Below are 17,763 nucleotides of genomic sequence, written 5' to 3'. Positions count from 1 at the left end.
CGCGTACTTATATTTGGTAGAAACGCACCCTCAAAAATTCGGCGACATTAACACTTGCAAACAGTTTCTCATCCGATTTTAATACATTATTTCATTCAGGTTTTAAACAATTTCAAACCCGTGCAGACAGTAAGGTAGCGCCCTGTGAAACAGGGAGGAGTTTTGAGTCAGAGATGACGACTAGTCAGGTAGCTCTGTAAAATTACAGGAGGTGCCGTCCCTAACTCGCCATTAAGTGAAAGACGGCAACGGATATGAATTAAGTTGCGCGACGCTCTGAGTTACACGGCTGAAATGGGTAATAAGGCGTTAAGTGCGGATTTTGAGTGGGTTTACACGGAGCAGCCGCACACGAATAGGAGGAAGGAAATTCTAGGTAACTTCCGCGGCGAAACTTTGTCAAACTTCACATTTCTCTTGTATAAATTCAACTTTGCTACGCTGTTTAACGTTCCTAGTGGTTTCCCAAGGTCTTTATCACGTGTTTGCAAATCTGAATTTTCCCCCTGCGCATATATAGTGGTGCTTGAGAACGTTTTGACTTTAAACATGTTCACTGGTTTGAAAATAAAACCGCGCATAAAACATTCACAGGTTGTCCGGTCCTACGGAGGGTCAGAAAAGCGAGTCTGGAAAGGGCCAGCGGGTAGCGTGCAATGTTACCCTCAGACGCTATTTGTGTTTAATCCGGAGACGCGGCGCTGGCGAGTGGGGGTGTAAGGTCATGGTCAGCTGTCCAGTTAAAGGGGGGAGTGTGGGGAAATCTTCGCAAAAATGTCCCCACAACCAACGGACACACTGTCAAGGACTCTTGATATTTATTGTTTATTTATTATTATTTATTCTGTTTGTATTTGCACAATTTGCTGCCTTCTGCACGCTGGTTGGATGCCCAAGTTGGGTGAACTTTCGTTGATTCTGTTATGGTTGTTGTTCTATAACAGCATTCCCCTCCCTAGCAGATCTGCCTCCTCCATGGACTCTTTTAAATCCAGGCTCAAATCTTACTTTTATTCACGAGCGTTTGGATCCTCCTGATGTGGCTGATTTTTTGGCTTGTGCCTAGGCCCCTGTGTTGTTTATTTTGCGCCTATAAGCTGTTTGCCTTATTGGTTATGTCTGTGTTTCACGTATTTGTAATTTTAGCTATTCTGCTCTGATCTGTACAGTACTTTGGTCAACGTGGGTTTTTTTTAAAACAAATGTGCGATATAAATAAATTTGACTTATTGATCATACTTCAAGAAACAGAATCTCAGGATTGTAAATGGTGACATTTCCATACTTTGATAATAAATTTACTTTGAACTTTGAACATTGAGAGACAATGGAGGCTTGTGTGAGAGGGAAGGTTTAGACTGATCTGGGAGTAGGGTAAAACCTCGGCCTGTCGTCGACCTGCGCTGTAATGTCCTGTCCTCTATGAAGCAATTCGTAGCAAGCGGATTGCAATGTAGAATATGCAGAGCACGTAAAGTTTCCCTTTATAAAGTCAGTTGTGTTTATTTCCGAGTGTGCCACAGAGACTGAGAGTGTGAAGTTCGGAAGAGTAATATCCCACAAAAAAGATACTTTATAAAATTTGCTTTATTTGACACATGTACATCGAATCATACAATAAAATGCACCGTTTGCGTTAAATCAAATCAGCGAGGATTGTGTGGGGGGCAGCCCGCAAGTGTTGCCATGGTTTCGGTGCCAAGGTAGCATGGCCACAAGGCACTAACCCTAACCTCGCCCCTGGAATGTGGGAGGAAAGCGGAGCGCCCGGAGTAAACGGGGAGGATGAACAAGCTGCTTACCGGCAGCGGCGGGAATCGAACCCCGAATCGAGATCACTGGCACCGTAAAGTGACCGCGCTAATCGCCGCACTACCGTGTCACTCGGGGAGGTGAAACCGGTGTGTGTGTGTGAGTGTATCTGTGTCTGTGTGTGTCTTGTGTCTGTGTCTGTGTGTGTGTGTGTCTTGTCTCTGTGTGTCGGTGTCTGTGTCTTGTCTCTGCGTCTGTGTGTCTGTGTCTCTGTGTGTGCGTGTCCGTCTCTGTGTGTGTGTGTCTTGTGTCTGGGTGTGTGTGTGTCTTGTGTCTGTGTGTGTGTGTCTGTGTGTGTGTGTGTCTGTGTCGGTGTGTGGGGGTGTGTGTGGTGATTGGTGAATGGGCAGAAAGTACCCCTTCCCCGTCAAACCTGGCTAGGAGGTGAAATGTTCCCCCCACCCTGGCTGAGGGAGTTGGTTTCTGCCCTGCAGCCCGGGCAGGCAGGAAGCTTGCTCCTTGCTCCTCCTGTCCACACTTGACTTGAACGAACAGTTCAGTGCCACAGATCACCAGTGTGGGCCATGTTCTCAGCTCTTGCCCAGATTCTGGGGAATCCCCCCAGGGGAAAGAACTGTCGCTGCAGTCTCAACTTCAGGAACTCCAGGAAGAGGATTCTGCATAGATGTGTGATATGGAAGTAGGCCTCAGCCTTCAGCCCGACTCAGCTATGCTGCTCAGGATATTTACTGAGATACAGCACGGAGAGGGTCCTTCCGACCCTTCGAGGCACACCGCCCAGTAATCCCTCCATTTTAACCCTAACCTAATCACGGGACAATTAACCTACCAACCGGAACGTCGTGGAACTGTGGGAGGAAACCAAAGCACTTGGGGGAGTCACAGGGAGAATGTACACAGTCCTTACAGACAGCGTGTCTGTCCAAGTTAGTTCCGTTTGTCTACAGTTGGCCCATATCCCTCTAAACCTTTCCGATCCACGCACCTCTCTAAATCTCTTCCAAATGTTGTAATTGTACCCACATCTGTCACCTCATATTGGGTGGCGGTGTGGAGATGCGTCTCTACCAAAGCAGGTGTAAAGCACTCCTTCCCTCCGCTAGCCTGCAGGTCACCCTTGGGCAAGGTGTAGCACCTGCTTAGCCCCCTGATCAGAGTCATGTGAGGCCACGGGAGCAGGTGGTGGATGGTTGAATGAGCAGCCGGTGAAGATCACAAGTCCTGGTTTTGCAACCACTGACACCAGGCAGACAATCTCTGAAGAGTATTGATAGTGGCTGGGGTCACCCGTCTTGTAAAGACACTGCCCAGGAGCAGACAATGGCAAACCACTTCTGTAGAAAAAAATTGCCGAGCAATCAAGGACCATGATCACCCATGTCATATGACAGCACATATTGATGATGTCATATGACAGCACATATTGATGATGTCATATGACAGCACATATTGATGATGTCATATGACACAACACATAATGATGATGACCACTTCCTCTGGCAGCAGGTTCCATATACCCACCCCACTCTGTGTGAACAATTTCTCTTTTAAATCTTTCTTCTTTCCCTCTAGTTTTTGTGTCGATTCCCCTAGGGAAAAAGACTCTGACTGTCCATCTAATCTGTGCCCCTCATGGTTTTATAAACCCCTAGAAGGTCACCCCTCAGCCTTCTACAGTCCACGGGAAAGAGTTCCCATCTCTCCAGTCTCTCCTTGTAACTCATATGTCATAGTCATAGTCATACTTTATTGATCCCGGGGGAAATTGGTTTTCATTACAGTTGCACCATAAATAATAAATAGTAATAGAACCATAAATAGTAATATGTAAATTATGCCAGTAAATTATGAAATGTCCAGGACCAGCCTATTGGCTCAGGGTGTCTGACCCTCCAAGGGAGGAGTTGTAAAGTTTGATGGCCACAGGCAGGAATGACTTCCTATGACGCTCTGTGTTGCATCTCGGTGGAATGAGTCTCTGGCTGAATGTACTCCTGTGCCCACCCAGTGCATTATGTAGTGGATGGGAGACATTGTCCAAGATGGCATGCAACTTGGACAGCATCCTCTTTTCAGACACCACCGTGAGAGAGTCCAGTTCCATCCCCACAACATCACTGGCCTTACGAATGAGTTTGTTGATTCTGTTGGTGTCTGCTACCCTCAGCCTGCTGCCCCAGCACACAACAGCAAACATGATCGCACTGGCCACCACAGACGTGTAGAACATCCTCAGCATCGTCCAGCAGATGTTAAAGGACCTGAGTCTCCTCAGGAAATAGAGACGGCTCTGACCCTTCTTGTAGACAGCCTCAGTGTTCTTTGATCAGTCCAGTTTATTGTCAATTCGTATCCCCAGGTATTTGTAATCCTCCACCATGTCCACACTGACCCCCTGGATGGAAACAGGGGTCACTGGTACCTTAGCTCTCCTCAGGTCTACCACCAGCTGCTTAGTCTTTTTCACATTGAGCTGCAGATAATTCTGCTCACACCATGTGACAAAGTTCCCTACCGTAGCCCTGTACTCAGCCTCATCTCCCTTGCTGATGCATCCAGCTATGGCAGAGTCATCAGAAAACTTCTGAAGATGACAAGACTCTGTGCAGTATTTGAAGTCCGAAGTGTAAATGGTGAAGAGAAAGGGAGACAAGACAGTCCCCTGTGGAGCCCCAGTGCTGCTGATCACTCTGTCGGACACACAGCCTGGAGCCTGCAGCCTGGAAATATCCTTGTGAATCTTCCCTGCACCACTTCCAGCTTGCAATACTCTTCCTGCAGCTGGGAGACCAGAACAGTGCACAAACCTCGAAGTGTGTCCTCACCTTGTGGTAAACCATATATATATGTTGTAACTGGGTTACCTGTCTGGAGATGCCCCTCTGCTGACTGCCCCTGTGTCTCCTCCCACAGAGTCCTGAATAAAGGCGATTGGGCCTTGGCTCCTCCTCTCAGTCCAGGGGCAGACACTCAGCATGCTGGAGGTCACATTTTACTGCGAATAAAAGCCTTTCAGTATTCACTCTACTTCCAGTCTTTTGGAGTTATTGATGGTGCATCACACCTGAAACTTGCTGGAATTGGAATAGATTTCCGTGGCTCTTACTTTGACAAATCTTCATGGTTGCAATCAAAGGGACGATGTGATGTTTTTGCAGAGGCGCAGAAGAGATTCACCAGATTGTCACTTGGACTTGAGAATGTTAGTTATGAGGGGAGATTGGACAAACTTGGATTAGTTTTCCCTGGATTATCAGAGGGTGAATTCAGACATGACAGAAGTATATAATATATACTCATTGAAACCAAATCAAATATTGAAAGGCTTAGAAAGAATGGATATGGAGAGGATGTTTCCAATGCAACACACGCAAAAGGGTGGAGGAACTCAGCAGGTCAGGCAGCATCTATGGAAATGCATAGATATTCGACCTTTCGTCCAAGATCCTTCTTCAAGTCCTTTCTCAGGTCTCAGCCCAAAACTTCGACTGTCTATCCATTTCCACAGATGCTGCCTGACCTGCTGAGTTCCTCCAGCATTTTGTGTGTGTTGTTTCGTATTTCCAGCATCTGCAGATTTCCTCGTGTTTAGGACGTTTCCAGTAGTGGTTAAGTCTGACCACTGTAACCACTCTCTCCAGTAGTGGTTAAGGAGGGCATGGCCTCAGAATACAAAGACGCCCCTTTAGTCAGAGGTGAATCCGAGGAATTCATTGCTACAGACGGCTGAGGAGGTCAAGTCATCTGGTATATTAAAGTGGAGGTTGATAGGTTCCTGATTAGTCGGGGCGTCAGTGGTTACGAGGAGATGGCAGGAGAGTGGGATTGAGAGGGATCAGTCAGCCATGATGGAATGGCAGAGCAGATTCGATCGACCCAATGGCCTAATTCTGCTCCTGTGTCCTATGGCGATAAAACTATGAGGGGCTACATGGTACACAGCCAAAGACTTTTTCCCAGAACAGAAATATCAGATGCTAGAAGGCATAGGTTTGAGGTGGGAAGGAGAAAGACTGAAATGGGATTTGTATTCTTTCATGCAGAGAGTGTGGGTGACTGGGGAAGTGGTGAAAGCAGAAACAACAGCTATGCTTGAGAGGCATGGAGACTGACATATGAACCGGCAGGAAACAAGGCCTTGGTGAGACCACACCTGGAGTATTGTGTGCAGTTTTGGTCCCCTAATCTGAGGAAAGACATCTTTGCCATAGAGGGAGTACAAAGAAGGTTCACCAGATTGATTCCTGGGATGGCAGGACTTTCATATGAAGAAAGACTGGATGAACTGGGCTTGTACTCGTTGGAATTTAGAAGATTGAGGGGGGATCTGATTGAAACGTATAAGATCCTAAAGGGATTGGACAGGCTAGATGCAGGAAGATTGTTCCCGATGTTGGGGAAGTCCAGAACGAGGGGTCACAGTTTGAGGATAAAGGGGAAGCCTTTTAGGACCGAGATGAGGAAAAACTTCTTCACACAGAGAGTGGTGAATCTGTGGAATTCTCTGCCACAGGAAACAGTTGAGGCCAGTTCATTGGCTATATTTAAGAGAGAGTTAGATATGGCCCTTGTGGCTAAAGGGATCAGGGGGTATGGAGGGAAGGCTGGTACAGGGTTCTGAGTTGGATGATCAGCCATGATCATACTGAATGGCGGTGCAGGCTCGAAGGGCCAAATGGCCTACTCCTGCACCTATTTTCTATGTTTCTATGAAACGGAGAGATACAGGCCATGTGCTGGCTGATGTCACTATGGACAACGCAGATGCTATGTGCTGAAGGACACTGCTGTGGTGCAGACGCAAAATGCTGCACGGACTGGACGGCAATAATTGGTGTTTCGTTTGATAGGTAAGGATCAACTCCATGGGGAATTGAAGCTTTGAATCAGTTTCCAGTTGGTTAACGTTGTGACTGTACACCAAGTCACCAGAGGACGCACTCAGGACGCACATGGGCTGATAGCCACTGGAGTTACGAGAGAGGGAGAGAGAGAGAGAGAGAGAGAGACTCCTCAACCCAACATTACAGCACAGTTTACATGGTAAAGAACAAAGGTTATAGGGCAATTTCTATAGTTACAATGCTCTTCTAATGTTTCTTTTAAGTTGCATGTCATTTTCCAAATTCCTGGATCTTCCCACGAACCCACCTACAATGAGTGTTAATTACTGTGGACTCAGAGTGATGCAATGTGATGTTGATTGCATTCATGAACATGCAGTCATATCACTTCAATTGGGTGTTTCCTGGTTTGCAATTTATTCTAAATATATTCCTACAATGGGGTGTTAGCAACACTAACAACACGCTGGAGGAACTCAGCAGGTCAGGCAGCATCTGTGGAAAAGATCAGTTTTCGTTTCGGGCCGGAACCCTTTGTCAGGATTGTAGAGGGAAGGGGCAGAGGCCCTATAAAGAAGGTGGGGGAGGGTGGGAAGGAGAAGGCTGATAGGTTCCAGGTGAAAAACCAGTAAGGGGAAAGATAAAGGGGTAGGGGAAGGGAAGCAGGGAGGTGATAGGCAGGAAAGGTGAAGAAGGAATAGGGGAAAACACAATGGGTAGTAGAAGGAGGCGGAACCATGAGGGAGGTGATAGGCAGCTGGGGGAGGGGGCAGAGTGACATAGGGATAGAGGAAGGGAGGGGGAGGGAATTACCAGAAGTTGGAGAATTCTATGTTCATACCAAAGGGCTGGAGACTACCTAGACGGTATATGAGGTGTTGCTCCTGCAACCTGAGTTTAGCCTCATCATGGCAGTAGAGGAGGCCATGTATGGACATATCTGAATGGGAGTGGGAAGCAGAGTTGAAGTCGGTGGCTACTGGGGGATCCTGTCTGTTGTGGCGGACGGAGCGGAGGTGCTTGACAAAGTGGTCCCCCAATATGCGTTGGGTTTCACCAATGTAGAGGAGGCTACACCAGGAGCACCGGATGCAATAGATGACCCTAACAGACTCACAAGTGCCTCACTTGGAAGGACTGTTTGGGGCCCTGAATGGTGGCAAGAGATTGCAATAGATGTGTTAATTGCATTCCTGCCTATGTAGGTATTTCAGGTCAATGGGGTGTTGATTGCATTCATGCACATACAGACATCTCAGTCAGTTGGGTGTTTCCTGGTCTGCAAGGTACTTTAAAATGCAGCTTCAGTATAGAGTGGATGTGGAGAAGTTGTTTCCTATGATGGGGGAGTCTAAAACCAGAGGACACACCTCAGAATAAAGGAGTATCCTTTTCGAACGGGAATGTGAAGGAATTTCTTTAGCCAGAGAGTGGCGAATCTGTGGAATTCATTGCCACAGGCAGCAGTGAAGGCCTAGTTGTTGGGTATATTTAAGGCAAAGGTTGATAGATTCTTGATCAGTCAGGGCTTGAAGGGATACGGGGAGAAGGCAGGAGTCTGGGGTTGACAGGGAAAATGGCAGAGGAAAATCGATGGGCCAAAATGGCCTATTTCTGCTCCTATATCTTATGGTCTTAAGGCTTTGTGTCAATGACCAAAATAGCGTGGGATTGCACTGGGAACAGCTGGCTAGTCTCGCCATGTCTCTGGTGCCGATGTAGCGTGCCTACAACCCATTTACCTGATACACTGTAGGGCTTTGGACTGAGGAAGCCAGAACATCTGGAGGAAACCCACGGGGTCACAGGGCAAACACACAAACTCCCTGTAGACAGTGGTGGTAATTTAACCCCCATCACTGACGCTGTAAAACATGGTGCTGGATGCTACGCCTCTCTGGAGGTAGCCTCCTGTTGAATCCAGGGCCACTTTAAGCTGCATCCTGGGGCCAGCATGTGAGTGTCATCACAAAGAGGGCAAGGCAGCATCTGTACTTTCCGACCTATGTTTGTGACGGTTTTATCCCCCCTTGTTCAATCCCTTCCGACCTATGTTCGTGACACTTCTCACGCTCTTAAACTTTTCGATGATTTTAAGTTCCCTGGCCCCCACCGCTTTATTTTCACCATGGATGTCCAGTCCCTATATACTTCCATCCCCCATCAGGAAGGTCTCAAAGCTCTCTGCTTCTTTTTGGATTCCAGACCTAATCAGTTCCCCTCTACCACCACTCTGCTCCGTCTAGCGGAATTAGTCCTTACTCTTAATAATTTCTCCTTTGGCTCCTCCCACTTCCTCCAAACTAAAGGTGTAGCTATGGGCACCCGTATGGGTCCTAGCTATGCCTGCCTTTTTGTTGGCTTTGTGGAACAATCTATGTTCTGTGCCTATTCTGGTATCTGTCCCCCACTTTTCCTTCGCTACATCGACGACTGCATTGACGCTGCTTCCTGCACGCATGCAGAACTCGTTGACTTTATTAACTTTGCCTCCAACTTTCACCCTGCCCTCAAGTTTACCTGGTTCATTTCTGACACCTCCCTCCCCTTTCTAGATCTTTCTGTCTCTGTCTCTGGAGACAGCTTATCCACTGATGTCTACTATAAGCCTATTGACTCTCACAGCTATCTGGACTATTCCTCTTCTCACCCTGTCTCTTGCAAAAACGCCATCCCCTTCTCGCAATTCCTCCGTCTCCGCCGCATCTGCTCTCAGGATGAGGCTTCTCATTCTAGGACGAGGGAGATGTCTTCCTTTTTTAAAGAAAGGGGCTTCCCTTCCTCCACTATCAACTCTGCTCTTAAACGCATCCCCCCCATTTCACGTACATCTGCTCTCACTCCATCCTCCCGCCACCCCACTAGGAATAGGGTTCCCCTGGTCCTCACCTACCACCCCACCAGCCTCCGGGTGCAACATATTATTCTCCGTAACTTCCGCCACCTCCAACGGGATCCCACCACTAAGCACATCTTTCCATCCCCCCTCTCTCTGCATTCCGCAGGGATCGCTCCCTACGCAACTCCCTTGTCCATTCGTCCCCCCCATCCCTCCCCACTGATCTCCCTCCTGGCACTTATCCGTGTAAGCGGAACAAGTGCTACACATGCCCTTACACTTCCTCCCTTACCACCATTCAGGGCCCCAAACAGTCCTTCCAGGTGAGGCAACACTTCACCTGTGAGTCGACTGGGCTGATATACTGCGTCCGGTGCTCCCGATGTGGCCTTTTATATATTGGTGAGACCCGACGCAGACTGGGAGACCGCTTTGCTGAATATCTACGCTCTGTCCGCCAGAGAAAGCAGGATCTCCCAGTGGCCACACATTTTAATTCCACATCCCATTCCCATTCTGACATGTCTATCCACGGCCTCCTCTACTGTAAAGATGAAGCCACACTCAGGTTGGAGGAACAACACCTTATATTCCGTCTGGGTAGCCTCCAACCTGATGGCATGAACATCGACTTCTCTAACTTCCGCTAAGGCCCCACCTCCCCCACGTACCCCATCTGTTACTTATTTTTATGCACACATTCTTTCTCTCACTCTCCTTTTTCTCCCTCTGTCCCTCTGAATATACCTCCTGCCCATCCTCTGGGTCCCCCCCCGCTTGTCTTTCTTCCCGGACCTCCTGTCCCATGATCCTCTCGTATCCCCTTTTGCCTATCACCTGTCCAGCTCTTGGCTCCATCCCTCCCCCTCCTGTCTTCTCCTATCATTTTGGATCTCCCCCTCCCCCTCCAACTTTCAAATCCCTTACTCACTCTTCCTTCAGTTAGTCCTGACGAAGGGTCTCGGCCTGAAACGTCGACTGCGCCTCTTCCTACAGATGCTGCCTGGCCTGCTGCGTTCACCAGCAACTTTGATGTGTGTTGCTTGAATTTCCAGCATCTGCAGAATTCCTGTTGTTTCTGTACTTTCTTAGAAGTTTGCATTTGTTTGGCACAAAACTTTGACAAATTTCTATAGATGCAGAGTGGAGAGTATCCTAACTGGTTGCATCACAGCCTGGCATGGAGCCGGCAATGCCCAGGAACGGAAAAGACTACAGAAAGTGGTGGACACAGCCCTGTCCATCACGGACAAAGTCCTCCTCACCACTGAGCACATCTACACGGAGCGTTGTCACAGCAAAGCAGCATCCATCATCAGGGACCCCCGCCGTCCAGGCCGTGCCCCTTCTCACTGCTGCCTCTGGGCAGGGGATACAAAAGGGAGAACGTGCAAACTCCACATAGAAAGAAGTATGAGGGAGGTTTAAAAATCCGAAGGGTTTTATGGAAGGAGTTCCCAGAACTTGGAGCACAAGGAGGAAGAGCCACTTTGGGGTGAGCGAGAGGACAAAAATGAAGCAAGTGCTCTGGTTTTTACTGTGATGGAGAACTGGCGGCTTGGTAGCATAACGCTTGACCGCGTCAGCCATCGTAAGATCGGGGTTCGATTCCCACCGCTGTCTGTAAGGAGTTTGTACGTTCTCCCCATGACAGTGTGTGTTTCCTCCGGGTGCTCTGGTTTCCTCCCACAGTCCAAAGACGTACGGGTTAGTGTTCGTGAGTGGTGGGCGTGCTGTGTGTTGACAACTGAAACATGCTAATACTTGTGGCTGCCCCCCAGCACGTACGAACTGTGTTGGTTGTTGATACAAATGACACACTTCACTGCACAATCTGCGAGATGGAGGGAGTTTAGCAAGGCTGGATTAGAGCTGAGTAAATGGGGGCTTGTCACTATAAGGCAATACTATACGACTGAGGAAGTTCCAAAACTCCCTCCAGCAGATGCTTTAGCTAACCACGCTCTCCTGCACTAGCCAGAAGGCAGATCGTCTTGGGGAGGTGTGAAAACAGTGTTTTTAGGTTTTCGAGGTGGACATAGAGATTTACCTCCTGCTCTCCCAGTTCTGGGGTTTTGTTCTAACAAAGTCAAAACAATTGTCAAGGGGGTAGAGCTGATTGAGGTATCATTCTGCTGTCCCCTGTGCTTCACAGACCAATGAATCCTAATCATAGATCATTACAGCACACACACACAGTACATCTAGTCAATGCTGAACACTTTCTCTGCGTAGTTCCACCTTGTCCACACCTGGACCAAAGCCTTTCATACCTCTGATGTCCCCCTATACTTTCCCCAAATTACCTTAAAATTTTCCCTCTCCTATGTGCTCTGTGATAAAGGCACGAGCTGTCCTCTCTATCTGTGCCTCTTATCGTCTTGTGGACCTCTGTCAGGTCATCTCTTATCCCCCTTTGCTCCAATGAGAAAAGCCCTAGCTCGCTCGACCTCCCCTCATAAGATGTTCTTTAAACCTTGTAAATCTCCCCTCTCCCTTTCTAAAGCTTCCACATTCTCCCTGTAAGGAGGTGACCAGAACTGAACACGACACTCTAATCGGGGTTTCATAAAGCTGCAACGTGACCTCGGCTCCCGATCTCAATTCAGCACCCCCCCCCCCACCCCGAGGAATGAAGGTCAACACACCATATGACTTCTCAACCACCTTTCGCACAGCAACTTTGACCCGTAGAGGTGGAAGCCAGAATGTTCGAACTCCACGCAGACAGCGCCTGAAGTCAGAATTGAACCTGGTTTTCTGGCGTTGTGAGATGTGGACCTTCTGCACCACGTGCTTCCCCAAACATCTTCCCGGTTGCTCTCCCCCAGGACGCCTTGTGGCCAGGGATCATTGCGATGTGGCCGGTGCTGCCTGTCTCCCGCCATCAACGCAATTCAGTCCAACATTTCCTACAGTGTGAGGAGGCCGTTTGGCAAGTCACGTCCATGCTAACCTTCAATGTTCAAAGTGAATTTATTATCAAAGTCCCACCACCCAGGACATGCTCTTGTCTCACTGCCACCATCAGGAAGAAGGTACAGGAGCCTCGGGACCCACACCACCAGGTTCAGGAACAGTTATTACCCCTCAACCATCAGACTCCTGAACCAGTGTGGATAACTTCACTCAGCCCAACTCTGAACTGATTCAACACATCAGACTCCTGAACCAGTGTGGATAACTTCACTCACCCCAACTCTGAACTGATTCCACAACCTATGGACTCATTTTCAAGGTTTCTTCAGCTGATGTTCTCAATATTTATTGCTATTTATTTATATTATTCTTTTTTTCTTTTTGTATTTGTGCAGATTGTTGTCTTTTGTGCATTAGTTGAACACCCAAATAGGTGCGGTCTTTCATTGATTCTGTTATGGTTTTTATACTGTAGGTTTATTGGGTATGCCCACAAGAAAATGAACCTCAAGGTTGTATATGGTGACATATATGTACTTTGGTAACAAATTTACTTTGAACTCTGAACTTTATATGATCTGTTTCCATACACTACCTTGGGGTTCATTTTTTGCAGGCATTCACAGTGGAACAAAGAAACACAACATGTGAAAAAAAACTATACTGAACTGTGGCTGATAAACATCCAATGTGAAAAAGAGGGCAAATGGTACAAATAATAAATTAAAATAAGTAATAAATAATTCTGAGAACATGAGTTGTCCGGTCCTTGAAAGTGAGTCCAAAGATTGTTGGGAATCAGTTCAGAGTTGGGGTGAGTGAAGTTATCCACACTGGTTCAGGAGCCTGATGTGTTGACTCAGTTCAGAGTTGGGGTGAGTGAAGTTATCCACACTGGTTCAGGAGTCTGATGTGTTGAATCAGTTCAGAGTTGGGGTGAGTGAAGTTATCCACACTGGTTCAGGAGTCTGATGTGTTGAATCAGTTCAGAGTTGGGGTGAGTGAAGTTATCCACACTGGTTCAGGAGCCTGATGTGTTGACTCAGTTCAGAGTTGGGGTGAGTGAAGTTATCCACACTGGTTCAGGAGTCCGATGTGTTGAATCAGTTCAGAGTTGGGGTGAGTGAAGTTATCCACACTGGTTCAGGAGTCCGATGTGTTGAATCAGTTCAGAGTTGGGCTGAGTGAAGTTATCCACACTGGTTCAGGAGTCTGATGTGTTGAATCAGTTCAGAGTTGGGGTGAGTGAAGTTATCCACACTGGTTCAGGAGCCTGATGTGTTGAATCAGTTCAGAGTTGGGGTGAGTGAAGTTATCCACACTGGTTCAGGAGCCTGATGTGTTGACTCAGTTCAGAGTTGGGGTGAGTGAAGTTATCCACACTGGTTCAGGAGTCTGATGTGTTGAATCAGTTCAGAGTTGGGGTGAGTGAAGTTATCCACACTGGTTCAGGAGTCTGATGTGTTGAATCAGTTCAGAGTTGGGGTGAGTGAAGTTATCCACACTGGTTCAGGAGCCTGATGTGTTGACTCAGTTCAGAGTTGGGGTGAGTGAAGTTATCCACACTGGTTCAGGAGTCCGATGTGTTGAATCAGTTCAGAGTTGGGGTGAGTGAAGTTATCCACACTGGTTCAGGAGTCCGATGTGTTGAATCAGTTCAGAGTTGGGCTGAGTGAAGTTATCCACACTGGTTCAGGAGTCTGATGTGTTGAATCAGTTCAGAGTTGGGGTGAGTGAAGTTATCCACACTGGTTCAGGAGCCTGATGTGTTGAATCAGTTCAGAGTTGGGGTGAGTGAAGTTATCCACACTGGTTCAGGAGCCTGATGTGTTGAATCAGTTCAGAGTTGGGGTGAGTGAAGTTATCCACACTGGTTCAGGAGCCTGATGTGTTGACTCAGTTCAGAGTTGGGGTGAGTGAAGTTATCCACACTGGTTCAGGAGTCCGATGTGTTGAATCAGTTCAGAGTTGGGGTGAGTGAAGTTATCCACACTGGTTCAGGAGTCCGATGTGTTGAATCACTTCAGAGTTGGGCTGAGTGAAGTTATCCACACTGGTTCAGGAGTCTGATGTGTTGAATCAGTTCAGAGTTGGGGTGAGTGAAGTTATCCACACTGGTTCAGGAGCCTGATGTGTTGACTCAGTTCAGAGTTGGGGTGAGTGAAGTTATCCACACTGGTTCAGGAGCCTGATGTGTTGAATCAGTTCAGAGTTGGGGTGAGTGAAGTTATCCACACTGGTTCAGGAGCCTGATGTGTTGAATCAGTTCAGAGTTGGGGTGAGTGAAGTTATCCACACTGGTTCAGGAGTCTGATGTGTTGAATCAGTTCAGAGTTGGGGTGAGTGAAGTTATCCACACTGGTTCAGGAGCCTGATGTGTTGAATCAGTTCAGAGTTGGGGTGAGTGAAGTTATCCACACTGGTTCAGGAGTCTGATGTGTTGAATCAGTTCAGAGTTGGGCTGAGTGAAGTTATCCACACTGGTTCAGGAGTCTGATGGTTGAGGGGTAATAACTGTTCCTGAACCTGGTGGTGTGGGACCTGAGGCTCCTGTACCTCCTTCCCGATGACAGCTGCATGAAGGGAGTATAGCCTGGGTGGTGGGGGTCCTGATGAAAGATGCTGCTTTCTTATAGCAGTACTGCTTGTCAACTTGTCGTCAGTGTGCTGTTTTCATGTGGAATGACAAAAAAAGTATGTTTTTAAAAAAAGGTTTCCTATCCCAAAACCCTCCCCATCTGCTCCTTACAAGCATAGAAAGTATTTCCTCTCCAATGCCTGACCTGTGAATGCCCCCCTCTGCCACCACTCAACCCCCATTGCATTTCATATCTTGTCATCTTGCTGGATTAAAAAACTTTCTGTCCCAATTACAGTTTTAAAAACTTGGCAAAGGTGGCTTTCACCAGAAAGGGAAGTAAATTTGTGGCTGTTTTATAAAAGGATTCCTCACTGTGGGGAGGAACGAAGGCTGTGAGCTAATCTCTGTGGTATTTCATTACCGTGAACCCACAGCAAAAAGTCACCTGATTCGATCAGGTATTCAATGGGCGCGGTTACCAGGAAACTTGAATCTGGGGCTGAGAGAGGTTACGTAATAAAATCACATGGGAACCTCTCCCACCTCACCCCACTGACTTCTGATGGAACGTTGCCCTGAGACGTTTCCTCTGTTTTTCCTTTACGTATTTGACTGACGGAGATAATTCCGAAGATGTGTAGCTCGGGTGGTTGACGGTTGGCTTGAGTTGTGCTCCGATCTTGGCAATTTACTTGCACGCGTTCCTCCCTACATCACAGTTTAGTTTTCGTAATGTTAACCAGTCAGCCAATTGTTGAATACGTAAAGGCCAAATGAACAGGGCACTGATGACGTCTCCTCATGTGGTGACAAGACGTTTGCAAGTGGATTGCCGAGATCAGAGTATCTGGCTGAGTTTTCCACTGTTTTCTGGTTTTACCTCACGGTCTTTAGAATTTGCTAACGTTCATTGGATGGATTCCACGAGGTTCAAAGTTCAAAGTAAATTTATTATCAACGCGCATTATCATTTGAGTTAATTGATAGATTTCCTCCACGATCTAATTGTAAATTTTTGGTACTTTTTGTTTCTTGCTGGCGGTTTGATGTTTATTTTTAGAAGCTTTTTGTATGACGCATGGCTCCGGGGCTGAACACCTAATGGGGTTTTTCCCCCTCACTTTTTCTTGCTTAGTAGGGTTTTTTCCCCCTTTTTTTTTAATCACCAACATTTTTTCAATCTTATAATAATGTTTTTTTTTCTTGAGACATTGTAAGTGTTGCTTACTTCGATGTACTCTTGTTAATTTTGGATAGTAATAAAAGATTTGAAAAGAAAATAATTTATTGTCAAAGGACATATATGTTCCTGTATTATTAGGCCTCTGTTGGCCAGGGGCAACCATGGATGCTGTGTCTCAGGTGCCTACGTGATACTCAAGCCAGGGCAGTACGATATGGAGAGCAAGCTGTTGCCCATGTGGCAGGCTTCCCCCTCCCCACACAGCTGATGAATCCAAAGGAACGGCAGAGACTGGCACCAGTGGCATTGCAGGAGTTACCAATCAGCATTGAACTCTTTGTCTTGGGGACTCCAGCTCCGGATTTTTCCCTCGGAGTTTCTCCCGAAGCCTTCCCCGTGAGTGGGTACAGCCGCAAGGCAGCGGAGGTTCAAGATCAGAGTTTCTCTTCTCCTGAATGAGCTGCCAGCCACAGCTGATGAACCCCATCTGCCAGAAGCGACTGGCTTTTAGGCACATATGACACACCTTTGCCCCTTCTCCTCTCAGTAGAAACTGTTCCGCTGGGCTTAGTATCTAAGCCACACATGAAGGCCGGGAGCTGGACTTGGTTGTCAGAGGCTATTTGAGACGCACGCCATTGGGAGCATTTAATAGGCAGTAGGAGCATATCCCCCAACTACCACACCCAGCTATAACAACCTTGGGGAACTTATATTATACTACCCTGAGATTCATTTTCTTGCAGGCATTCTCATTAGAACAAAGAATACAATAGAATCAATAAAAAACAATAGTCTATAAATGTCTCACATTCCCACTTCTGCCATTGGTCCCCCTATCGTCTGTTGTCATGGGGCCCATGACCTCACAGCCCATTGAGGAAACAAGCAGATCCTTTGCTTTCTAATTGGATGTTTATTAATCCAACAGAATTTGTTTCTGTAATACCCTGGTTAAGATTTCGATGCTATAGGTTGCAGCTTTCTGTAAAAGGAGGGTGTGTTGCTGGTAGAATGTTTTGGTTTTGGCTAAAGATAAGAAGCCCTGCTGTCCAGCTTAGGAATGTGGTGTCGGCCAATCAGGGTGGCGCGATCTGGAGAAAGTTTTGGAGAGAGTGGGGCAGAGAGAGTTTTGTGACAGACAGCGGTCCTGTTTTGGGTCTTTTGGCAGGAACTGTGCAGCGGGGCAGAAGGAGACTGCCACTGGAAAGAGAGGCCCCATTGTAAGAAGTGCTTTGTGCAAATGAATGGCTCCTAGGTGGGGAAGAGAGAGAGAGATTTGAAAATGTGGCGTGTGTTTTCATGCAGAATAAGAGATACACCCCCTAATACCCAGTTTTGGAAGAGACAAGCTCTGGTGGTTTATGCGTACATTGGATTGGTTTAACTTTTTCCTAAATAACTGTTTGATAAAGCTGAAATTGGTAAATAAACTTCCGTTACAATTTTATGCTGGTGTACAAACTGTTATTTCTTGCCAGCCATTAATTGAGTATGGGCAGTATTTACACAGTGTTCGCTCAAATCAATGTTTCTTTCATCGGAACTTCATGACGTTCCTGTTCAGTTGAACCCCAGATCATACCGGCCCTGGACAGACACTGCTGAGTCATGTGGCTCTTCG

General features: G+C 47.2%; 1 protein-coding gene across 3 annotated transcripts in view; it reads left to right on the top strand.

Annotated features, from left to right (window-relative positions):
* Positions 1-219: 219 nt before the first annotated feature.
* Positions 220-17,763, top strand: part of LOC134352608 (sphingolipid delta(4)-desaturase/C4-monooxygenase DES2-like) — a 40,210-nt gene continuing 22,666 nt past the window's right edge. Inside the window, exon 1 of one of the 3 annotated variants that reach the window (XM_063059902.1) lies at positions 220-376. In XM_063059902.1, the coding sequence (XP_062915972.1) occupies positions 295-376 (82 nt within the window). In that variant the 5' untranslated portion in view covers positions 220-294. The remainder of the gene's footprint in view (positions 377-17,763) is intronic. The other 2 variants (XM_063059903.1, XM_063059904.1) reach the window with 2 other exon arrangements.

The sequence above is a fragment of the Mobula hypostoma genome, chromosome 10, assembly GCF_963921235.1.
Source record: "Mobula hypostoma chromosome 10, sMobHyp1.1, whole genome shotgun sequence".
Lineage (NCBI taxonomy): Eukaryota > Metazoa > Chordata > Chondrichthyes > Myliobatiformes > Myliobatidae > Mobula > Mobula hypostoma.
This window is presented reverse-complemented; position numbering and strand designations above follow the sequence as displayed.